We start from the raw sequence: 25,364 nt of genomic DNA, 5'->3' as shown, positions 1-25,364 counted from the left end.
CGCTTTCGAATGTTTTGACGTTGCAATGTCTTCATTTTGAATATGGTGTTCGGATCGTTCGCAGACTGGAACCTTTTTTATATCAACTACTGGTGATATGTTTCTATTGATTTTGAATTAATGAGCTAACATGTTTCAATGAAATTTTGTGTGATGGAAGAGATAACAGGTTTTTAAAAGAGGAAAGTCATTTTCAGAACTCTTCTTGCGCAAATTTTCTTATAAAAAACATTTTCTCTCGCGATCAGCCATGTTTACAAAAATCCCGATTTTCGTGATTTTTTTACTTGGCCTCGTTCAAAATCGGTTTGGTGTTGTTCTAGTGCTCCGTTTATTTTCATTTTTGGAGAGATTGCAAGGAATAGTTTGAGGATTCTGCTGCACAAAGGAAGTTCTATAGAAGTTTGTTTTTGGTTGATTTTTTCAAGTTCAAAGCCGCTCGTTCGTGCACTGGGGCCGTTCGTGCACTGGTGATATGACTCTATCGTAGAAAAAATGTACATAAAAAAGTGGGTTGTAGCCAAACTAAATACAAGACATTTGAATTAAAATTATCAAAGAAATTAACTTGCCTAAAACCAACACTACCACACCAGATCTCGACTTGATCAGAAGACCTCCATTTGCATTTTGAAATTGTGATTTGGCTGCTCGGCCGAAAGCGTTAAAGCATTGTTTCTACTAAGGTAAAATGAATCCTGTAAAAAAAAGCAATCTAGATAGACCCTTAAAGGAGGGCGTTATAGGGCGGGAATATATTAAAGTCCCCATGAAAGGCTCATTTTTGAAACAAAGGGGGAGAATTAGCATCAAAAGACCCAAAGTATCTTCAAAAATGAAAAATTGCAAAACAGTATTGGAAAACTTACCTAAAATCTATCACAAATATTTACGCCCTTAACGCCTTCGTCATCCAAGCGCTCCTGTACCATCTGGTACATAGGAATCTACTGACATCGGTTTTCTTGTACATAAAATAACCTTCACTACTCAGGAGACCATTTTGAAAAGTTCCAAGGTTACGGTGACGAATAGAAATATTCTCAGAGGATTCTCCATATGATGAATAAATCGGGTACCGTAAACTTAGAACTCCTCCCGCCGAACTGCCTATGACGTCAGAACCACAATCCAAAGCGCGATAAAGGTATAAAAAGGTTTGTATTTCATGGAAGTGAACATCAGATGGAGTCGTCTTTTCTAGAGGATCTTCTCAAGGGAGAAGTCAACCAAAGTGAAGTAAATCAGCTCGTAGGAAACTTAGAAAATGCGTTAGGCTCCTCGCGACCGAATGTAGTACCCTCTGGAAATGTTGTCGTGTCTGCTGGTAAAACTAACTCTGTGAGCCAGGCCAATGCTTTACCACAAATTATAACTTCTTTGAAAACAATACCTGTGTCAAAAATTGCAAACAATTCTACCGCCAAAATAGGTTTACCAAAGGCAAATGGAACAGCTAATGCTAATAATAAGACTAGTAGTCCTGCAGCTCCAAAAAGTAGTGGTGCTAACATCAAATCATCTGCCATAGTAGTAACCACCCACCAGCAAGTTATAACTCCTGCAGGTGTTGCAGCTGCTTCGATCCATGGACCAAGAATCATAAAAGGCCCGAAAGGTGCTGTTCCTATAGCACCACGACTAATGGTGACTCCACAACAAGCACGACTGCTAATGGCAGCCCGACCGCACCACTTTAACCCTGCATTATTGCAGAGTAATTTAGTACGAATGCCTGGCGGAGCTACAATCCCTGTGATGCCTCGTATGCCTGGTCATCCTGGGATGCCAGTACCACCTGTTATGAACACTCAAATACCTGGAATTCCACGTGGTGCAATTATTAGTATGACTGGAAAACCTGACCCAAGGATTATACGTATGCCTGGAGGACCATCCTCTATTGCATTAACACAAGTTAAAGGATTAGCAACCTCTGTTCCTGGACAAGTGAATTATCGTTTCCGTCAAATCCACCCCACTTCAATACCTGCTGCTTCAGTAGTAAATGGAGTTTCTTCGGCAGCATCAGCAGCAGCAAGTGCTTCTTCAGCAAATAATGTTACAATGATGAGAGAATCTGTTAAAAGACTAAAGGAATTCTTTCAAAATTTGATAAATTTAGCATGTAGTCCAAATCAACCTCCGGATATTGGGAAAATGGTCAAAGAACTTGTTCATAATTTAATGGTAATGCATGTTTATTTGTCTCAAAAAAGTAAGGCGAGGAGAATTAATGAACTGGTTTACCGTCGCGTTGGAAAAAATATTTGATGCAGAGAAATTTCATTTATTCAGTAATAAGAAAAATAAGAGTAATAAGAAAAACAACAAGTTTTTATTTTCAACAAAAGTTTTTTGGTAAAACAATCTTCAGTGCTAGATGTTTTAAAAGTCAAAAGTAAATGAAATTCAAAAAAGATACACTATTATTGTACAAGGTGACGTAAACCAGGCGTAGTTAATTGATATAATCGATAATCTTGAGTAATCGATAAATAATCGATAAGTAATCGATGGATTAGATATCGATTAACCGATAGAATCGTTAGGTAATCGATACTCAAGATTTTTTCAAAGCTCGATTATTTATCGATCAATTTTGTCATCGATTGTTTATCGATTATAGATCGATTATACTTCGATTAAAATTAAGTATCGATTAAAAATCGATCGGCTATCAATTACAGCTTTTGATCGATTACATATCGATCAAAAATTGATTAATCATCGATCAAATAGTTAATCTATCAACTATCGATTCGTGATCAATTATTTATCAGATTTTAGGGAGTGGTACTTTAATTGGATAAACTTTTGTCTTTGCCAGATTAAATTTCACGATTTCTCGAATTTTTGTCATTTTCGCGAAATTAAAAGCAACATTTTTCGCTGATCTCAATTGGGATGTACTTTTGAATTGAATCTAATCCGCTGGTAGCATAGGGCCTAGAAAAGCTACTACACTACACTCATTTTTTTTATAAGGCGAACCCTAAAAATATTTTTGTTTCCGGTCCACCGGGTGACGAAAAAAACACTCACCCGGCCGGCCGCAAAAAAATTTTTTTTGCTAAATTTCGATCCCAAAACTCGATTTTTTAAAGCACTCGTAGAAGTTAAAATGATGGTCTTCAGTCGGGTGTTTAAGATAAAAACTGCAATTATTGCTCTTTTCGGAAATTATTGCCGAAAACGGCAATTTTTTTAACGATGAAATGCTGAATCAGCAGAAAAATAAAAAAGTAAATAAATGAAAATTGCCATTTTCGGCAATTATTGCCGTTTTTGCAAATAAAAGCTGATTTTATTATTGAACACGTGGTATTTGACACCCTCGCGATAAGTAGGCCCACTGTGCCTCGTTTAGTTTTGTTTTCAACTGTTTTTTGTTGGAAATGCAGATAGCAAAATCGAGTCATTATGTAAACAAATTTACAACGGGGGTTTTGTTATCTCTTTCTGGCTGTGTTTCGGCATCGATGCAGGATCTTTTAACTTATTATTTTAGAACTTTTCATGTTATTGAGCAACGAAAAATTGAAAAAATCACTTTTAAAAATCCGAAAAACCTTTTTCTCGATGCAATTTTACTATTTTCAAACACCTCTGACATCTTTGCCCTTAAAAGGACAACACATTTTGCTGATTCAGCATTTCATCGTTAAAAAAATTGCCATTTTCGGCAATAATTTCCGAAAAGAGCAATAATTGCAGTTTTTATCTTAAACACCCGACTGGTCTTCTTTACCTTAAATCTGTAGTAACTTGACACCGCTACAGGCTTTGGCATAAGAAAAATTCACGTGTGATCATCGCACGCCTAGATTTTGATTTATAGTGGTCTAGGCGTGCGATTATTCAAATACTTAATTTTCATTGTTTATATTTTCAACTGTGTTACAATATCTCTAAGAACTGGACACTCTCTTTCAGTTTGAATATTTATCTTCAATTGCTAAAGGCTCCAAACTGTGATTACGAAGTGAACTTTTTTGAGAAAAAAGTAGAGTGAGAGAAACATTTCCCCAATTTTTTAAATCCTCACTTTATGAATGTTTCTTTTTATTTAACTCACAAGTCAGCACGATTCCTTTTATAAAAACAAAACTGTTTACTTACTGAAAAGTCCCCACTTTGTGAATGTTTCTATTTATTTTACTCACAAATCAGCATGATTCTTTTATAAAAACCAAGTTGTATATAAAAGAAAACATTCTTAAAGGTTGAGTTGCAAGCAAGAATTAACAAAAACAATGCAGGGTTTAGTTTGAGGTGAATAAAATTTCATTTCTATAACAATGATCGGCGTGCATTTTACAGTAGAATATAAAATATCACGTGCGATAAATCACACGCCTCAAAAACTGATTCTTGAAGGTTTTCCAAACAAACAAACTAACCCTAACCCTAACGATGATGTACAAAAAAAAAAATGCGGCCGGGTGACGACAAAATAAATTTTCACCCGGCCGGTGGACCGGAAACAAAAATTTTTTTCGGGTTCGCCTAAGCATACAGTAAATTTCGGCTGAAGCATTCTCAAACCCTCTGAAAGGCTGAACAAAAAAAAGTAAAAAAAAAAATTACTGTTTTATTTAAAGAAGGGGCGTTATTGAATGGTTTGCCTTTTTGGAGGAGCATTATTAATTCGAAAGCGGGCGTTTATCCAAAGTAATACGATTGGTATGAGATTTGGCGAATTCCAGAAATTTTCTTTACTTCATTAGATACCTTATCTTGGCCCTTTTTACGCCGGACCTTATTAACGTTATTTTTGGGCTCGTTGGTGGAATAAGGGCCGGCATAAAAAGGGCCGGTAATGTAGTCAATAGTCGGTCACGATCGATATATAATCGATAACGATACGTGAGCAAAGATAAGTAAATAATTGATAAGTAATCAATGCACGAACGATAAGTAATCGACGATTGTTTAACAATCAATACATGATTGATAAGTAATCGATAGGTTGTATGTAGTCGATATGTGATCGATAAGTAATCGATAGCTTGGAAATTATCGATCGCTGATCGATACTCAAAATTTTTTGAAGTTCTGATTACCTATCGATTCTATCGGTTAATCGATATCTAATCCATCGATTACTTATCGATTACTCAAGATTATCGATTATATCGATTAACTACGCCTTGCGTAAAATGTTGTAAAAATCTGAAAAAAGGTTAGATAAACTAAAATACTAAAACAGTATAAAAGATTGTTGATTGTTGTTTTTCTTATTAATATTTCCGATCTTCCAATCAAAAAGCGGGATTTAGATCATGTGATTACATCATGTGATTACATAGTTCCGATCTTCTAATCAAAAAGTGGGATTTTCAATCGCGTGACTACAGATATCTTCAACATCATTGAATTTTCCAATTGCAGTGCGCTAGAACCTCAAAAATGGTGTATGTGGAAGGTTTTATAGGTGATTTCAGATGATATAATATTGGGAAATTTTAAAAGAAAACAAGATAATGAACTTTTATTGAAATAATGAACTCTTTTAAGCGGCAGCTTGAAGGCATGCGAGCAGTAGACGGTAAGCTGGTTCATTAATTCCCTTCTCCCTTCTTTTTTGGTCTATAAAAACCTTTTCCAAATTACAATCTCATTTCCAGCCAACTCCAATCAATGTGTTGTCAGAGTTATTAAATTAATAAACATGGCATTATGATTAGAAAAAGTCCTATTGGAAACTTATGTCCCTTTTGTAGGACCAGGGGGGTCAGTGTACCAGAAGGTGGCATGTATCCTGGGGTGGGTGGGTGTTTGAGAAAAAAATTTGTCATGTACTACCTGTGTACTATAATTGGGGTGTTGGGTCCAAACTCGATTTTGATTTTTACTACCTGTGTACCAAAATAGGGGTGTTTGGTCCAAAATTGAATTTGATTTTTACTACCTGTGTACCAAAATAGGGGTGTTGGGTCCAAAATCGATTTTGACTTTTACTACCTGTGTACCAAAATAGGGGTGTTGGGTCTAAAATCGATTTTGATTTTTACTACCTGTGTACCAAAATAGGGGTGTTGGGTCCAAAATCGATGTTAACAGTGTGGAAACAAAAAGGTTAAGAAATTATCTGCTAAAATAGAAATGTAAAGTTGTTCTATTATAAATTGATCAAGCCAAGTTTGTCCAGGCCCGGCGGAAGCGGGGAGACTGGAGAGACTTCAGCCTCCCCATTTTTAACCAAAAGAGAGTTTTTGCTCAAATTCCTAGCGAATTTCATCTCATTTTGAGTCTCCAGCCTTCCCATTTTTACGGTTGGTCCGCCGGGTCTGTTGTCCAAGATCATTCTTCCAAACTTCTTGGAATGAATAGACCTTTTCATAAATTACGTCACGAACATCACTTACCTCGATTTGAAATTATTGCCATGGTGATTAACTTCCAGCAGATTTTATTGAAACTACTTTCTATTCATAAAAAATCATTTTTCTCTCAAGGGACATAATAACCATGCTAATTGTTTGAATACGAGGCAAGTGATGTTCGTGACGTAATTTATGAAAAGGACTATTGAAATCCTACCAGATCCCACTGAAATGAAGGTTTATCAAGTCAATGTAAACATTCGAACATTTGAATTCAAACATTCAACATTCGTACATTAGAGGTGCCAACTCTCACGCATTGGGTGTGAGACTCATGCATTTCTACATGGTCTCACGTAATTTTTGAAAAGATTGATTTCTCACCCATTTTGGATTTTTGAGAAAATTTTTCCTGTTTTTCCGATTTTTGGAAAAAAGTTTTCCCAATTTCCCGATTTCCCGATTTCCCGATTTTCCGAAAAAAAGTTTTCCCGATTTCCCGACTTTTGGAAAAATGTTTACCCGATTTTCCGATTTTCGGAAAAAAGTTTCTCTATTTTCCGGATTTTTCAAGGTAGTACCCGGTAGTAAATGGGGGGTATGGAGTGGTTTTGGTTTTTTACCAGGTACTACCTGGGTAGTAGTACTACCTGGGTAGTAAATATGGGGTATGGGGTGGTTTTGGGATTTTTCCATGTAGTATGGTGTACTTCAGGGGTGGGTGGGTGTCAAGTTTTGAAAAATACCTTGTAGTACACATACATGCCGCCTTCTAGTACACTGACCCGGGGGGGGTAGGACACAATGTTATGTTGGTAACAATAAAAGTAAGTTTGTCTAATGTCGACTTCCTTGTGTAATTCCAACACCCTTCTTAGAGATTAAACGGAAAGTCGGAATCACTGATTGAAAAAAAGGATGATTTTCTCTCTGACCACTAAATAGGGATCATTGATTCTGACCTTTTTATTATTTCCAGGTTTAAAGAAGGGTGTCGGAATTAGATGAGGGATGTAAACATTAGACCAACTTACGTAACAACATAAAAAAGTATAATTAGGGGGTATTCAAAAGGTACGCTCATCATCTAAGGGCCCCCCTCGGTCAACCAGAAAGCGAAAAAGGAGTGGAGGGAGTCAAGTGTGTCAAATTTATGTAGGCTTTTGAAGAGGGTGGTCTAGTTTCAATCTTGATCGAATAGATGACTTTTCTTTCTTTTCTTTACTGATCACACTTTTCATTTAAATCACAGATCTGACCGATTATTGATTAATTATTGTTCTATTATTCGTAAGATTAACCAATTATCCAGGGTAACAAAATTTTCTTTGAAGTCCCCTTTATTAGATTTTCAATAATTATCTTCAAGATGACTTTATAAACTCCATAATCATTTTCATAAGTTTTCATAAGTTTTAATATTGAAACTTTCAAAATTGGAGGGGTTCAGAATTCTAAGATTGAAAACAAGCATACTGAGGCGTGGGATTACTTCAAAACAAACACTGGCGAACAATAAGTCAAAATAGACATAATTATATTTAAGATGATGTCATGTCCCGCAAAAGATCTATTGCTCCAGCACAAAAATATTGACAATAACTATTAAAGACACATTTTACTTATGCAGAATGCCTCATTGTTCTAATGCAGGAGGAATAAGTTATTCAAGACCTCACTGTTTTTACGAAATGATCTTTTAGCACAGGGGGGGGTACCAAGTTATGGTACTGGACCAGTGCCGAAAAGTTGTACTTTCTTGTTTTTTGAAATTTATCAGAGACCACCACCACTTAGTACCCTGGTACTAAATTGAATATACCCCTTAAAATAGGTATACCACCCCTTAGTACCCGGTACAACCTTGATATCACCATTGAGAAATGACACACCACCGTTAAGTACATGTTTTTTATGAAGGCTCAGATTTGCAGAATTCCTAAACATAACATAAGCATATATGTCAGCCTGAAATATTTTTTAAGTTGTCATTTTTATTGGTTTAAAAAGGTTTGGTAGAGGTCAAGTAAAAAAAAAGACTTTCCACGGTTTTCTACATTCCACTGCTCCCAAAATCTGAACAAATTTTTACAAAATTTCTGAAATTTCACTAAAAACTTGGCTCGAGGTGAATCATAAGCATGATTCATAAGCATATAATAAGCATAATCTATGCCTGAATGCTTTGAGAACTTAATCATACATGAGCCTAACCAAGGGGCATACACTTGTTTATAAAAAAAAACATGTACCCAGTACTAAGTTGCTTCCCCCCCTCAAAATAAGTATATCACCCAGGACCACCAGTTAGTACCATGTACAAAGTTGTTTTTTACTTACCTTATCAGACCACCACCCGGCACTGGCCCCCACAACTTAGTACCGACCCCTCCCCCTGTTTAGTATACTGCAATGTATTACTAGTAATACACCTACAAAATCGAAAAATCAAATACGCAAAAAATGAAAAATAGGTAGAGATTCGCAAAGTTTTGAAAATAGAAGAGAGAATGAATTTTTATAAGGTATCAGTGATATTTTGTTACAATTTTGATACTATTTTTGCACCTAATACATTTTTAAGTTTCAAGCTAAATTAGTTTTTTTTGTTTTTAAACCCTTTTATTAAAAAATATCCAATTAAGTGAATCACAAAATTTAATACTTGTAACCTAAAAATTCCAGAATGAGGAAATGACAAAATTTTGTAATCATGACTGCTCACGATACACATTTGCCAGAAAAAAGTTTGTCATTTGCAAAAATTTAGTAATCTGCGAAAATGTATACACTTAAAGTATGTGGTTTTTAATTATTTTGTTCTTTCTTTTTCTTATTCTTCAGCAAGGGAAGGTCTCTGAAGAAGAGTTTATCGAGAAGTTGCAGAAAACTTTGAAGTCAGACCCTCAACCAAATCTTGTTCATTTTTTAAAGGTTTGTTATTCTTGAAAATCTGCAATAATATTTTTCACATACATTTAAAGACAGAAGTGCAGCTATCCATCTTTATCCACTAGGTCAGAAAAATTGAAGCAAATGAGACTATCATCCAAATGTTCTTGTAATCTTTAAAGTAAAATACTCATTTCTTTTATTTTAGAAAACATTACCACATTTGCGAGAAACAATTAAGAAACAACAAATGCAGCAAATTATCAAATCAAATGTACAAGCTGTTGTATCAGCAAGTCGTTTGAAACCTGGACAGACTGTGAATACTCCTATAACAGGGGCACGTTTACCAGCCACTCCTAATCAAGTTGTTAAAAAGAACTTAACCATTCCTGAGCAAATGTTACAAAAACAAATGTTTAATACAATCACAGCAACTACTGGTCAAACATCAGCAATAACCAATCTTATGCAAGGTTCTCATCCAAGAGGGGCAGCAGCAGCTCACCCAAGGGGTGGGGCAGCAGCTTTTCATCCAAGAGGTGCCGCAGCTGCTGGCCCAAAAGGTGCTAAGGCAGGTGCAGCAAACCAGAAAAATGACAAACAGAAAAGTTCATTCTATTCAGGGTAAAATTTTCTTTCTCTTAATAGTTCAATCTTAGGAAACCTTATTATTTTTTAAATACATCCAGACTATAACAGCTAATATATTTTTTGTATCATTATTCTTTGATTGATACTTTACTATTTTAATATTCCATTTTATTTTTGTAGAGCTGACGATGATATCATTGATGTTACCTGTATGGCAGGGGTCAATTTACAGGTACAACAAAGTTTCGGCCTTTCATGATTTTTATAGTCCTTTCCAGATTAGTAAAAAAAGTTTTTTTTGAATTTGAAAAGAAACAACGAGAAAAAACAACAAGCATGTTGTGATTTAGGCCACTCAAAATTCAATCCTGCTAACCCGTAACCGTGAGGTGTTTCAATATTTTAATAATTACAAAACCTTAAAAACTAGTGCAAACTTTTTATGTTTTTATAGGAAGAAAGTCAAAAGATTTTATCAACTGGTGATTTTATGTCATATCAAACAAGAAGCATCAAAGACAAACCTATACTGAATATTGATATTTTGAGGAGAATGATTTTGAAAAAAGGTTTAAGATTTGTTTTTTTTTAATTAAAACCTCTTTTTAAAATACTATAGAGTGTAGATAGATTTTTCTTGAAAATTATAAAACTTCTTATACTTTTAGTCTAACTAGTATGTATAGTCAATTTACTCGGAATGTAATACTAAAACTCTGATTTAAACAATGTTTATAAAAATCTTTCTCCAGTCCATCTTCACGGTATTGGAGAGGTTACAAATGATGCAATGGCTGTCATATCGCATGCAACTGAACACCACATGAGAAACATTCTGGAGCGGTTAACTGCTTGCTGTATGCATCGGAATGATCCACACAAAGTAAGTGTCATTTCTTTAGTGTGACTGCACCCTGTTAGAAAGTTAAAAAAATCACTTCGTAATACATAAGGGCAAAATTCATGAAAAAAATCAGAAATCTATTAAGGCTGATGGTTCTCTTTTATGATTCCTAAATCTCTGTGAGTCTTAAAATCTGAAACACTATTTGCTTTTTTTTACAATTAAAAATAAAGACAACAATTTTCTCGATAGTACGTTAAAATTACGTTGATGTTAATTTTGTTAGTCAACGACCTCACACAATTTTGCGAGTTTTACTTTTGTGAAATTGGCAAAAATTTGGACAAACTACGAAAATTAATCCGCTTAAATTAACGAGAGATTTATCTACCTTTACATTATTGAAATTCGCTTTGTTCTTGGATAAGACAAATTCTGTTTGTATCGTTTGGATTTTCAGTATATGTTGTTGCCTTCATACAATTGCAAATGGAGTTTCTGATAAAAATGTTTGTGAAAGAGTTAAGTTTTAATGCATTCAGAAATCGGAATGCAAGACATGCCTACTTTGTCACATCAGGGGGGGGGGTCAGTGTACCAGAAGGTGGCATGTATCCTGGGGTGGGTGGGTGTTTGAGAAAAAAATTTGTCATGTACTACCTGTGTACTATAATTGGGGTGTTAGGTCCAAATTCGATTTTGATTTTTACTACCTGTGTACCAAAATAGGGGTGTGTTGGGCCCAAAATCGATGTTAACAGTATGGAAACAAAAAGGTTCAGAAATTATCTGCTAAAATAGAAATGTAAAGTTGTTCTATTATAAATTGATCAAGCCAAGTTTGTCCAAGATCATTCTTCCAAACTTCTTTTGAAATAGAAATCCTACCAGATCCCACTGAAATGAAGGTTTATCGAGTCAATGTAAACATTCGAACATTCAAATTCGAACATTCGAACATCAGAGGTGCCAACTCTCACGCATGGGGTGTGAGACTCACGCATTTCCACATGGTCTCACGCAATTTTTGAAAAGTTTGATTTCTCACGCATTTTGGATTTTTGAGAAAAATTCTCCTGTTTTTCCAATTTTTGGAAAAACGTTTTCCTGATTTCCCGAGTTTCCGAAAAAAAGTTTCCCGATTTCCCGATTTTTGAAAAAATGTTTACCCGATTTTCCGATTTTTTCCAGGTAGTACCCAGTAGTAAATGGGGGGTATGGGGTGGTATGGGTTTTTTTCCAGGTACTACCCGGTAGTAAACAGGGGGTATGGGGTGTTTTTGGATTTTTCCATGTAGTATGGTGTACTTCAGGGGTGGGTGGGTGTCAAGTTTTGAAAATACCTTGTAGTACACATACATGCCGCCTTCTAGTACACTGACCCCCCCCCTGGTCACATAAATAATTGCATGCATCTAATAGTCTACACCTTGTTGGATTAACATGCCAAGTTAACAGTAGAAACCTCGAATTTATAAATAAAAAAAGAAAAAGAAAAATTTACTTCTTTAGTCCAAGTTAGCTGAAAAACAAGTGGTTCTTTCTTCTCAAACTTAATTTTTTTGGAAGAGAATGTATTGTTATGAATCCAGATAGCAAATAAATTGTTTGCTAAGATTTTACATTTTTAGGGGTTTGTATATATAGATTTTACTTTGCAGAATTAGTTTTTGCAATAAACCTTTCTAGTCGACACCGAAAAATATGAAAATAAGTTGCCTTAAGATGTCTCACTTACGTGACATCATACTTCATTGCATTGATTGTATCATCCGTCTCTCTCCTTCTATCAAAACAAACTTTTCTGCAAAAACCTTCAGTTAGTACTGACGGCTGGCTGTACTTTAATTCTGAGTGGCCGAACCAGTCACCGTTCACATAAAGGCACGTCAAAGCTGAAAAGAGTAAAATGAAATAAATATAAATAATTGTCCGTCCCAGCGGATTTTGTTGTGTGAAATCCATCTTCCATCTAAGATAATGACAAATGAGTCTGCTTTGACCAATGACAAATCAGGACCAATGTAGCCAATGTTTAGTAAAACTTTTGATGAAGAGGGTTTATTAAGGAATCAGTTTATTTTATCGAAAAAAAGAAAAAGAAAACTGTTTACGAAATTTCAAAATTTTAAACTCACTAGTATTTCTCATGCAATTTTTTCTTATAATTGTAAAGCATCCCATAGGAGACGTCTGAGGCTCAGTGTCTGAGTAACCTCCTCCATATCTTGCAGTGCACCATGCTTTACCATCACTTTGTCGGATGTGATAATCACAACCATCTGCCTCTTCCCTGAAGTTAAAAAGACATTTCTGAAAAAACTTTCCTTCTTTACTCAGTTGTCAATATGTTAGTCTTTTTTTTTTTGGGGGGGGGGGGGGGGGGTGGTGTCTTCCCTGGGAATTCGTTTTTATAAGGCTCTAATTGCTCCCGAAGGGAGCCTATGTTGCTTCACGAGGCCGTGCTGGGGATCGAGCTGGCGAAAAATTGTTCAAGAAAAAAAACGGGACGATGTAACCTAGTGACCGCATCTACTAAAATATTGCCGAGTGGTGAGCTTTTAAGCTAGCTCGACCGCGCGAACAAATATTTTGCGTTTTTGGCGCTCCAAAGTCATAGCTTGGAATACAACAACGCCGCGTGAACAGAAATTTAGCGTCTTTAGCGCTCCAAAGTCATAGCTTGGAATACAACAACAAAAAGCAACGAAGCAGGGGCAGGGACCAGTCTGCCAGTTGGTTTCAGAAAGTAGAAGGTATAATCCCATATACTGTTCTGCAACTTTGATAGTAAGTATATAATACTATTTTATCAAAAGTAATGTTTCAGATAGGAAAATTAATGTTTCAGATAGGATGTATGACTGTATGATTGAAAATTATTTTAAAGAATTTCTTTTTGCTTTATATCCTTGCTGTATAATCAGGCATCAGTTTAATACTTTACTGTTACTTTTGGGTAATTATTATCAGAAATTGGAAAAAACATTGCATACCACCATTAACGAACCTTCTGTTTATCTCCAGGCGATGTCAATTGAATTCAATTGATCCAAATTTTCGCAATTGAACTATCAAATTTTATCAAACAGAATCAAACTATAGGTGTTTGGTTACTGAACCTGATCGAAGACGACCCTGTCGAACGAAAAAATATTTCTATCCCCAGACAAACAAATTGCGCTGCCAGATAAGTGAACCACGCGGCTGGATAAGTGAACGTGTTGTCACGAGTAAACGCACGGTCAACTAAGTTTGCATGAAAGCGGGCAGAATAGGGATGGTGAAATTGACGCCCATGTGTGATCGCCCAATTTTTTAAGTACGTCTCCCAGACCATGCGTTTTGTCCGGGGTAAGTCTCAAAAAGTAATGTTAAAATCCTCGGACACGCAACAAAAATATCCCTTGAGTCCGGGGAATCGGCAGGGTCGTTCGAACATAATTCAACTTTACCAGAGCAGAATCTTTTAGTTTCGTGACTCTTCGATTTGGTTGCGGTAATCTAACACCTATCGTTTGATAATGTTAGATTAGATTGGTACCCGTGAAAAAGGGTAATTTGCATCATTTGAGGGAAACTTTACATTCCCTCCAAACTGCAGACTTCTTGGTCAGCACTTTGTCTAAGATAAAATGTAAATTAAATGTTTTTGACTTTTGAATTTTTACAATTTTATTACCAGAAAGCTCTACTATTTGGAGGCGATACCAGTTTCCCTCCAGTGATACCTTTTTCACGGTAATCAAACAGTCTGATTGACATCACCTGGATGATCTGTTTGTTGTTGAAGAGGATGTGACGATAGAGAGAAAAAGCTGACCAGAAAGCAGTATGTCCCATGTTATCTCAAGTAATCCCATTTTAGAGCAGTTGACGGTACACAAACTTGACATTAACACTCCTTTTGTTGGAGAAATTCCTGAAGGATATTTCATGTTATGTTCCTGTTGTTTGGTTGTATTTTGAATCATTTTGGTTTTGGAATGCTTCTGTACCCACTGTATTCTTTACAAAACAATATTACATTACGATATAGACAACAACTTAGCTGAAAATTTTATCATTGTCAAAATATAGTCTTGGAAATTATAAATTAATGTTTTGATATGTTTGTTATTTTTATTTTTGTTATTGTTGTTTCAAAGGAAATGATTTTGAGAAGAAAGTCATTCTAAATATTTCCTGAAGATTATTCCAAGACCCTGCCTATAAAACATGAAAAGATTTTTAATTCAAGCTTTATAAGGTATCTATTAAAGGGGGCGTGTTTAGTGCAAGCTATGGCTGAGAAAAATTGAATACTTTGCAATATCACTGTATTTCTGACAAAAATAAACACAGCATTTCGCCTTTTCTGAATTTCAATCAATCACTGTCAAATGCCTGTCATCGGGAGCATCATAGCGAAAGCTACTTGCTAGTATTAACTTAGAAGCATATTCATGAATGTTTCTTGGATTTGACCACGTAAGGATGGTTCACCAACCTTACCGTCTCCGTTGTAGAAAACCACACACACAGAAACTCGGTAATGTGTAGACTGCTTCAGACATTTTGATGTCAATCCTTCCTGGTAAACTCTAACTCAATCTCTATGCTTTGAGGTTTAACAGGTGTACCTCAAGTGGATCGATTTTCGCGAATTGAGAATCCAAAATTTTCGCGTGGATTGGATAAAATTTCGTGAATCAGCCTCTTTTTCCACCAATTTCTTTCATTTTCCTAGGGGTTTTCGGCGAAATTCTGATTTTTAAATTCTTCGCGAGGACTAGTTTTTGCGAACATAGCCAAAATTCGCGAAAATTATTCCACGCAAAATTTAATACACAAGACGTGTTATTTACCAAACAATGTCATCGCTGAAAGGCCAAAAAGCAATAATACCTGATGCATCTGTTTACACAATGAGACAAAGAATCAAGTATGCCGAAATGATTGTTTGTCTTTGTCGCAGTGTGAGTATCAATACAGTAACCAAAGTATCTTTCCAAACAAATATCTAAATATAATTAAAAAATTAATGAACTATCTTTTCGGGAAAATTCTGTGTTTTTTCTATTCCATTGAGAAATTACAATATAGTCAGTCTCTACCCTTACACTTATCACCGTTTAGCAAACGTATGTAGTTAAGGGCTCTGACCATAGTGAATTTTTCAAATTTGTCACATACAAAATATAAATTTCTGCCTGATATCGCTAAAAAAACTTTGACATGTTATACATTTTCTGTTAGGTCAACTATCCTTGAGTCTGAAAATTTAAAAATTACAAAGAAAAAATTTGATGAAGAAGAAAATGAAAACTTTAGTGACGAAGAGTATTTCAACTTGGAAGAGCTTATTTTCAGCGAAGAAATATTTTGAAAAACTTTTTGTGGTAGATGGTGTATCTTTTTTACCGAACTAAAATAATATTTTCGGAAAATTTTTCTAAAAGCATGCTTGTCTCAAAATCTTGAAAAAAGTGCTTTTTGACCAATTTTTCATTCCAATTTGTATCACTTGTAGCACTTGTTATAAAAGAAGGTGATGCAACACATTATTAACGTATTTTTAAAGTTCATAACCAGTGGCGTTGTGGCAGGGGGGGCCGGGGGGGCCATGGCCCCCCCAGCGGAGCTTTTTTGAAGGGGCGCCGAGGAGCAAGGGGCGCCAAAAGAGATTTTCTAAACGCCCCAATCTTAAAAATCATACTTTATGCGCCTTAAATTGCGCCCAGGACCAATTTTACTGAGATAATTTTAAAATACTTGCATTTTTTTTCGCTCGCTTCGCTCGCAATAAAGTTAATTGGTAACTTCTTTGCAATCTAGGTATTTTACAAGTTTTTTTTGTGTACAATATAGCATTTTTTATTAAATGAAAATCTAAGTGCGCCCCAAGACTAATTTGCTGACAACAATATTGAAATCATAAACCATCAGTTTTTCCGCTCGCTTCGCTCGCATTACACATTGTTTCTTTAAGTTTCTTTTCACTCTAGCAAGTGTCAAATTTGTCTATTTTCATTTAGTGATTTAGGGTATCTTGGCAGCCGATTTTTAAAAATTTTCTAGTCGGCCCCAACCATGGTGGGGCCTGTTTTTTCCTTTTTCCATTCATCAAAGATATATCTACTCTTCTCCATTAAATATTTCCTTCCTCGTTATGCCTAGGCAAATGAAGTAGTAATTAAGTTTAGAAAATGGTGGGTGAGGACACCACTTTCGAAAATTGGGGGGGGGGCGCCATTTCTAAAAAATTTACTTTGGCCCCTCCAGAAAAATTTTCCCACAACGCCACTGTCATAACGTCATTTTTGAAATTAAATTCTTGATTACTTTTAAGGGATTCGATTAAAAAGCAATTTGTAAAGGTAACTCTTTGTTAAAAGTGTAACGGAACCTGAAACATAACTTCTAAGCTCAAATACCAAAATCAATTTTTTGACTATGGCCAGAGCCCTTAAAGGAAGTATTTTTAGTAGGTTGATTTACTTCTTGCCTTTTCAGAGGAAATTTAATTTGTTGGTTCATTAAAAAAAGAAATTTAAATCTAGAAAGGAATCATAATTTGGTGATTAAAGGTTATCAAGACCAAAAAAACGAATTTAGGCTTGATAACGTCATGTTTTTGAATGTTTAAACTAAATTTTGAATTAAGAAATATTTGACATAGTTTTTTGAAGAGATAAAGTCTTACTTGTGTACTGACAACGATTTCCGCTTTTTCCTTTTGGACAACAATATTTTTCACCATGTGTATTTTGCAGATCTGCAAATTCGCAATTTTCTTTCCGTACATCCTTTGGTAAAAATAACATTGAGATATAATGACCATGTTATCTTTCAGGGAATTTGTTTATTTGATTAAGTCTAGAAATATCATATTTTGGAAAGAAATTTTTTATAATCTTTATAGCTAAGAATAGACCTTTTCATAAATTACGTCACGAACCAGCACGAACATGCGTATGCATCACTTGCCTTGTTTTGAAATTATTGCTTTGGTCAGTAACTCCCAGTGGATTTTATCAAAACTACTTCCTATTTGTAAAAGAATCATTTAATGTCTCAAGGGACACAATCACCATGGTAATTGTTTGAATACGAGGCAAATGGTGTTCGTGACGTAATTTATGAAAAGGTCTATCTAAACCGTCCAAAAATACTTAGAATTTATCGTTCTTAATGTCAAGTGGACTTACCTCTTCTCTGGGTCCATAGTAAAGCCATCCCTTAGCATCCTTTCCTTGGTCTGGCCTTTCATTCATTGTGGTGCCAAGTAGCTCACATTTCCTCAGCTCAGCATTGAAATTGACCGCAAGGCATGTCGGGTTATTCAAGCAATGCGCTATGCATTTTGGGAGTCTTTCTTCAGGGATACATAGCAACACTTGTGTTTCAAGTCGAAAATTCCTTCGAGCATCGTTGAATGTTAATGATGGTTTTCTCTTACTACTGGTAATATACTTCACAACACAAAGGAAGAGGAATTTAATCCAAGTCCTGGTCATACTTTACATTTTTTTAATATCTTATCAGCATCAGCCCCAGTTTCTTTTGACTTACAAAGTTTGATTTCATCTTTTTTTTTATCATCAATTCGAACAGCTTTTTCTTATAGCTTTAGTTTATTCCGTCTATTCTCGCCGTTAATTCAAAATTTATTTTCATTTTAAGATTCATTAAAACATATAATTGAGATTCATGTTTCTGATTTAGTTTGATGTTAATTCACACGTCACTCATAATGTAACATAATTTATTATTTATGAAACTTTTAATTAAAACTTTTAGTTATGTATTTTACATGGTGATTTTTGGAAGTACAACTTTATTAATTTATTATTTATATATTATGTTACATTTTAGTTGAGTTATATTGACTAGTATTCATAGTGCATTCGTTTTATAAGCATCTGGGGAAAATATTCAGTTTTCTAAAGATTAAATGCTTCAATTTCGACACCCTTGATATTCAAAAACATCAATTATTTGATTGCGTTTGGTTTCATAAATAGGCCTAGAAAAAGGATCACATCTCCAGGGAATTTTGATTCACATATTCACATTGAGTTCCTCAAAACAAGCTGTTCTTCATAATCAAGTTTGGATTTTTAGGCTATTAAAAATGCATGAAAACACTCTTAGGACGTTAAAGAGGGCAAATATTTCCTTTGTCGCCTAACTGGTGGGCGACATTTAATACCACTGCATTGAAACTCAATCTTTCAGACCAAAACGGTGGTAAGAAAAAATGCTTAGAAAATACCCTGGGATCTCTCAATTTTTGGTATTGCATTATAATGTTTCTAACGCCTACTTATTCTGGATCTTTTTGTTCATGATAAATTTAATAAGTAATGCACGGTGAATTTAAAATATGATTTGTTTACTCTTCGTCATAGTATCCTAACTATTTTCCCGGTTCAATAAATATTTGCAGCTATATGTCAATTCCCATGGGAGTTCGATTTATAGAGTTCTAACTAATACAGACTAACTAACTAACATATATCAACTAACATACTTTTTGTCCCCTTTGCTAACACGTCATGTTAATCTATCCTACTTTTAAATATTGCCGACATATAAGGCTCAATGTTGAAAAATCGATTGCAAAAACGGATGTTAATCTATCCTTGCTCGGAAGTAGGATCGATATACCTTCGAAGAACCTTGAATAATGAATAGCGGTCAATAGACATTTTCATAAATAAAGTCCTGAGCTACGCTTACCTCGTCTTAAAAATATTGCTATTATAATTGATTGCCAGAAAAGTTCAAAAGGAAATTACCTCATTTATAAAAGTAACACTTTCAAAACTAGGCAGTCATCGCACTCAAAATAATTTATGAAAAGGATATTTATACAACTATCAAACCTTTATAACTCTTAGACCACGAGGGACGCGTATATGCGTCCGAAACAAGCAGAAATACTGAGTCTCAGACTTGAGGCCATAGCTCCTGACCACTTAATTTAAAGGGGCATAAACCGAATGTTTTTAGAAAGAGTATAAAAATAGCTTTCTAATGGTACCAAAACCATCTTCTAAATCAAAAGCTACAAGCTTTAATGGCACTTTAAAGTTTTGAGTTTCAGAAAATAATTTAAGAAAAATTTCAACTTGTTCAAAAAAACAGCGCGCGCAAAGGGTTAATGTCGATTTTAAAGGACTAGAATTGAAGGAGATGACGTCGAATTATTTTTGTCTTTGAAAATGACAATGCAACGAAGTGAAACTTAAGACGAAAGTTTGGCAGTGAAGATAGAATCCTCGAAGGAACCCATGCTTGATGAATTGAGACATGATAGAATTTTTAGAAAAAAATACACAATTTGTTCCACAGTGCTTTAAGTTTCATGTTAATACAATCATTAGATGTACTTTACCGAAGAAAAGTTTTTAGGTCATTTTCTTCGGTAATGTACTGTGTGTGAAGCAAATTGTGTATTTTTTATGAAGATTTTTGGTTATATCCACCTACTCTTGTACGAGCAGTTGAGTAATTTCCCACAACTATTTTTATTTTCTAGGGTGAGGTACGTTACGAGACGATATCAGACGTTCGGAATCAACTACGTGTTTTCGAGGAGATCGATGAAGTCGAAAGAAAACATCGGGAAAGTCGAGAACGAGAAATTCTTATGCGAGTCGCTAAGGTAATGAATTCAATAGATAGCAAAAAGCAATTCGAAAAATGAATTACAAATAACAGCCTCTCTAAGTCTAATCTAGTCAGTTTTAAACCTGTATCATCCCCTATAAAAGGGGGGATTCTGATTTTGTCCCTTTTCTTGGAGTATGGGGGGAAATGAAAAATTTGAAATTTGATGGGGGAAATAAAAGGGGGGGAACCATAAATTTTGGAAATTTTGCTTGGGGAACTTCGCTGATCTCAAAGTGATCTCGTACAAGACCAGTTTAAACAATAAGAGAAGCAAATCTTCTTAAACCAATTTCAAACTTGATTCAAGGCCTTTTTATGCTAACCATGCCATATGGGGAACCCGCAAAATCTTCAAATAGATAGGGGAAAGCAAAACAGGGGGGGGGTCTCAAAAATTTGGCGGGGGATAAAAAAGAGGGAGAAATCGAGAAAAATCTGGAATTTTAGTAGGGGAACCAACCCAGGAGTCAGTTTGCAGAGTGTTACACGTTTGCTCGAGATCTCGAGTGCACAACTCGGAAAAAGTCGAGTGTAGGTGCAAAATTAGAGGTTTTCAGGTGCAAGTGCAGACGGTTTTTTAACCTCAGGTGCAGAGTTCAGCCTTTTGGGGTGAATATTTGAGGTAAACGTGCACCTTGTCCGGACTAAAATGTACCGCCAACCTGCAGAACTTGCTTAGTAGTCAGGAGCTAACTACGCAGTTATTTTGGTAGTGCAATCAATTTGATTGTCTCGAAACTGATTCTGCGTGACATCATTTTCACCTACGATCAGTCATTCTCCTAAGAAATGGCATAAGGAATATGTATACAGAATGACTAAGTAGCGCCTTGCTTAGCTCCAAGCCTTATTAAGTATTTCTCTTTTGGACCCTGCGCATAGATTTTTGTTTATGTTTTTATTTTGTGGGTGAAGTTTATGTCAGCTAGGAACAGGCTTGCTTGAGATATAGTTGAAGATAGTTCCTTAACTGGATTTTACCGTAGTAGTCAGGACTAACTACAAAGCAGGTTATCTATTCACTGATCACCTGTTTATAATCGATTTTCACTTTTTTAGAGTCGGTCAAGGACGGAAGATCCAGAACAAGCACGGCTCAAAGAAAAAGCGAAACAGGTACCTATTTTGTCATTGTTAGTAGGGGGCCATTCTTTAGGACCCGTGACTTTTTTGCTCATTCGAAAGAAGAATGTATTTAGAAACTTTTTTGAGAGGGAGTAAATTAATTAGGTCAAGTAATTTTTTCTATGGGGAAAAGACTGACGTCACAAGCAAAAACCCTTGGGACCCGAAATTGGACGAAATTTCAAAGTCGCTAAAACACAAAACCACTTATACCATTGGAAAGCTCTCGAAAAACGATAAAGAGGACTTTGAAGCGGATATGGTCGATTTCTCAACCTAACTCGAGAAAAACGGTGCCAAAGTGACGTTTTCTCAATGTTTGACGTAAATTTTCTCGAGTTACGTTGAGAAATCTTTGGCTTTGGCAGGGTGGGATAAGTATTATAAAAACGTCTTCTAAGTATAGTTGGTGTTGTTTTAAGGAAACGACGAGGTCCTCTATCGAAATTCTTAACATGTAAATAATCTGTAGGGGAGACGTAAAGAATGTGTGTTCTTACCCGCGCCGTCTTGTCGACATCAAACTTTCAAATTTTTCAAATCAGCTGTCTGTTACGAACATTAGTGAAATTTTGCAGGCCGGTTATAACTTTGAAAAAGACTGGAATAGCTCGAATAGCTTCAAAATTGTTTTGAATAATTCTTGGAACGGGGGAGTCGTAAAGAAACAAGCACTTTTACCGTCCTCGGTTTTGTTGGTCAAAACTGTGGGTTTAACAAAACTGCTCCTGTCACTTCGCCGTTCTCAAAAGTGCAAATACATAAATTCACTAATGCTTTCTTTCCACCCATCTTACCTTAGATGCAACAAGAAGAAGAAGAGTTGAATCGAAAGCGAGCAGCCAACAGAACAGCATTGGAGGCTATCGGTGGTAAAAAGAAAAAACGAAAATTAGACGAAGCTTTAGAATCTTTACAGAACGCATCCACACCTGGTGGCACGAGTACCACCTCAACTACTACTACAAATTCAAATACTAATTCACAGGTAAGAAGCTCTCGGACATACAGTGTGTCCGGAATGATTCGTATCGAAATTCGCACGGCAAAAATACTCTCGTGATTTACGTAATTTTTTATGGAGTAGTAACTATCCCTTTTTGGACCTACCTAGAGGTCCTTTAATTTGACCGTTGTCCGTCCGTCCGTTCGTCTGTTACAAGCTTTTCTCGGGATCGGCTCGTTAGTTTTTTTGAAATTTTGCACAATGATGTAAAATAGCACGTCTAAAACGTGACGGAGCCCAATTTTTTGAAGAAAAAAATTGGGGTGCAAATTTGGGACAAAAACTCCCTAAAAATAGGGTTTTTTGAACTTTGTGCAAAATCGCTTCATTAGTTTTTCCTGATTTTTGGCAGAAAGATAGTGCTTGGTGCCCTAAATTGTGGATGAACAGGAATCAAATGATTTTTCTTGGAAATTTTTTTTTCGTAGTAAAATACGGATTTTCGTTTTTTGGGGAAATTCCCTTTTAACATGTTCCTGTTACCAGCTTTTCTCGAGATCGGCTCGTTAGTTTTTAGTTTTTCAGGTTTTTTTGCACAAACATACAACATGATAATGCCAAAATGTTTTTTTTTTGTGAGGGGTCATAAAATGTCTAAAAATAGGGTTTTTTGGACTTTGTGTGAAATTGCTTCGTTAGTTTCTTCTAATTTTTTGCATAAAGATAGAGGGCAAGGTTCTCTACACTATGGATCAAGTCGTTTTTTTTCCAGAATTTTTTTTGCCGTCGGAAATCGGACAGTTGAATCTCCATAACTCGAACACGCACAGAGATCACAAATTTGTTCGATTTAAGGAAATTTCAGGTCACGGGGTAAGGTTTTTTAAGGCATTGTAAACTGAAGGGACGAGAAAACTTGTTCGAGTCTTGGATACATTCGAGTTATAGAGGTTCGAGTTAAAGATGCTACTGTATTTTACATTTTCTTTTTCTTTTTTTTTCAATTCCAGACAATACGTACCCGTCAAAACAGAATAACCATGACAGACTACAACTTAGTTCTTGAAACTGAGAAAAACACAACAAAATCGCTTGCCTTATACCGTTCCCATCTCAGGTGACACACGGTAATATCTATTTACAAATGAACACAACAATTTAAGTGGAGGCTGGAGAAGGCTTTAGCTACGCGTGTATTTAGTAAAAATGGAAACTTTAGTGTATATTTATTTTTTTAATGAAAATGGTTTTTGTTTTATATTATATATGCGTGCTGCGAAAGCTTTAGTTGCTCTCTAATTAATCCAGTTTTGCTAAAGTCGATCGGAATATTTTTACCGTTAACCCCACTCATAAGCGACAAAGCTTTTCTAGAAATTCAATTGCTCGTTGAATTATAGTTTGGCGGTGAATGATAGCTTTGTTCCCAGTAGATTTACTCAATTTTGAAATTTGTTGATATAAGGCTAACCGGGCCCTGAAAACGACCCTTGAATGCCGAGATAGAAAGATTCAAGCTGCAGAAATTATTATATCCTAAGAATTTATTCTACATACCCATTTTCCTATTATGTTCAGTCTAGCCTAAAAAATTCAAAATTGACTTTGCAAACTGCCTGAAGGTTATCGCCTCCAATCTATATAATATACTTTAATGGTATAGTATACTTTAATTAAATCTAATTTTTTTAAAGTGATTCCAAAAGTGATTGCGAAATCGGGGTAGCAAACAGAACTTCTCTCAAAGTTTTGATAAGGTAGTGTGCAAAAAATTCGAAAAATAACGAAGATATTTTCTTCAATGCGGGGTTTGAGTAGTCTTATTTGTGGGATGAAAAAACGACGATAGAAAATTTGAAATTTTCACGTATCGAAGGAAGATTTCAAATTTTTCGTGCGTACTTAATTTCGCGGATTTTCGCGGATTTTCGCGGATGACACCGAAATCTGTGAAATCTGCGAAATTTAATCCCCGTGAAAGTTTATCCCATTAAAGTAACTTTAATCTGATCCTTGAAATTAAATATCTAGTAGCAATAACTTAGTGGCAACGACTAGTTACAAATTAATTTTAGGGAAATCTCTTTATTTAAATAATTATATCCCATTATTCAATGAAATCAATTTTTAAAAGAAAAAAGGTACCTATTATAAATAAAAATGTCAGAAAATTCAAAATTTACTTACTTTAGTACTAAAAACAGTTAAAAAAAGTTTTTTTATCCACATTTTTTAAAATATTGTATCATTTTTTGCTCTTTTTTGCTTTATTTTAGTTAATTTGTTTAATTTTTTAAAAGGTTTGGACAAGGAAAGGGTGGGTCTTAAATCCCAGATAGAATTCGTAGAAAAATACATAACAAGTTGGATTTCTAAGTTTTATTTTAAAAATTTATGAACTGTATTTTGTGAATGATCTTCTTAATGTTCGTTGGTCAAGATTTTTTCGACAAATTCATTAAAGGGATAATCAAAAGGTTTGAGATATTTTGCATGAAGAAACAAACCTTCTGTGGTCCTTAGAAAAACCTCAAAGTATTTTTTTGTAACTGTTTTCCAAAGTCGAGATATCACAATGTGAAATTTCTGAAAATGGGTTCTTAAACGGTTCTTACGTTGAAATTCTATTGCTTTCTTACTAAAAGTAAAAAACTTGTAATTTAAATATCTCGACTTTGGAAAATATTTAGGTAAAAATATTTTGAGGTTTTGCCCAAGACAATAGAAAGTAGAAAGATTTCACACGCCAAATATTCCAAACCATCTGATTACCCCTTTAAGCTCTAGTTTAAAGGCCGACTTTCAACCCTGCATATACTATTTGTTAAAGTGGGCAGAAAGTTGGTAATCTTTACTTGTAAAAGTTTGAAAGAAATCCTTGTTTTGATGTCAAAAGAGGACAACTACCAACTCTCTGCCTTCTTTGATTCACAACTAGAAAAGGCAAGGCGGAAATTATAGGCCTTCTAAACCA

At 35.1% G+C, this 25,364-nt stretch overlaps 2 protein-coding genes and 1 long non-coding RNA gene across 3 annotated transcripts; 2 read left to right on the top strand and 1 right to left on the bottom strand.

The window, feature by feature from the left end:
* The first annotated feature begins 1,155 nt into the window (after positions 1 to 1,155).
* LOC136823826 (transcription initiation factor TFIID subunit 4-like) lies at positions 1,156 to 23,535 on the top strand. The gene is made up of 10 exons (XM_067079996.1): positions 1,156 to 2,190; positions 9,174 to 9,263; positions 9,430 to 9,848; positions 9,996 to 10,047; positions 10,270 to 10,384; positions 10,568 to 10,698; positions 20,186 to 20,311; positions 21,379 to 21,435; positions 22,247 to 22,432; positions 23,401 to 23,535. The coding sequence occupies exons 1-10, from the start codon at positions 1,186 to 1,188 to the stop codon at positions 23,509 to 23,511; spliced, it is 2,292 nt and encodes a 763-aa protein (XP_066936097.1). The 5' UTR covers positions 1,156 to 1,185; the 3' UTR covers positions 23,512 to 23,535.
* Positions 10,651 to 18,195, bottom strand: LOC136823827 (uncharacterized). The gene is made up of 7 exons (XM_067079997.1): positions 17,850 to 18,195; positions 17,345 to 17,447; positions 15,547 to 15,661; positions 12,798 to 12,952; positions 12,398 to 12,554; positions 11,051 to 11,157; positions 10,651 to 10,729 (listed from the first exon to the last, which is right to left on the bottom strand). The coding sequence occupies exons 1-6, from the start codon at positions 18,156 to 18,158 to the stop codon at positions 11,058 to 11,060; spliced, it is 939 nt and encodes a 312-aa protein (XP_066936098.1). The 5' UTR covers positions 18,159 to 18,195; the 3' UTR covers positions 10,651 to 10,729; positions 11,051 to 11,057.
* On the top strand, positions 13,088 to 13,968 carry LOC136823829 (uncharacterized). The gene is made up of 2 exons (XR_010849071.1): positions 13,088 to 13,449; positions 13,687 to 13,968. It is a non-coding gene; the product is annotated as an uncharacterized lncRNA (long non-coding RNA).
* Positions 23,536 to 25,364: the final 1,829 nt, after the last annotated feature.

This window comes from Clytia hemisphaerica, unplaced genomic scaffold (genome assembly GCF_902728285.1).
Source record: "Clytia hemisphaerica strain Z4C2 unplaced genomic scaffold, Clytia hemisphaerica genome assembly, whole genome shotgun sequence".
NCBI lineage: Eukaryota > Metazoa > Cnidaria > Hydrozoa > Leptothecata > Clytiidae > Clytia > Clytia hemisphaerica.
Note: the sequence above shows the minus strand (reverse complement) of the source record. Positions and strands in the feature narration are given on the sequence as shown.

Bases quoted from the DNA above. Each gene is read 5' to 3' on its own strand.
- LOC136823826 (XM_067079996.1), top strand. From the start codon at position 1,186: ATGGAGTCGTCTTTTCTAGAGGATCTTCTCAAGGGAGAAGTCAACCAA. The intron at 10,385-10,567 runs GTTTAAGATTTG...ATCTTTCTCCAG, and splicing joins GAGAATGATTTTGAAAAAAG to TCCATCTTCACGGTATTGGA. The intron at 10,699-20,185 runs GTAAGTGTCATT...TTTATTTTCTAG, and splicing joins ATCGGAATGATCCACACAAA to GGTGAGGTACGTTACGAGAC.
- LOC136823827 (XM_067079997.1), bottom strand. From the start codon at position 18,158: ATGACCAGGACTTGGATTAAATTCCTCTTCCTTTGTGTTGTGAAGTAT. The intron at 17,448-17,849 runs GTAAGTCCACTT...TTTTTACCAAAG, and splicing joins ACTATGGACCCAGAGAAGAG to GATGTACGGAAAGAAAATTG. The intron at 12,555-12,797 runs GTGAGTTTAAAA...TACTCTTTTCAG, and splicing joins AAATTGCATGAGAAATACTA to CTTTGACGTGCCTTTATGTG.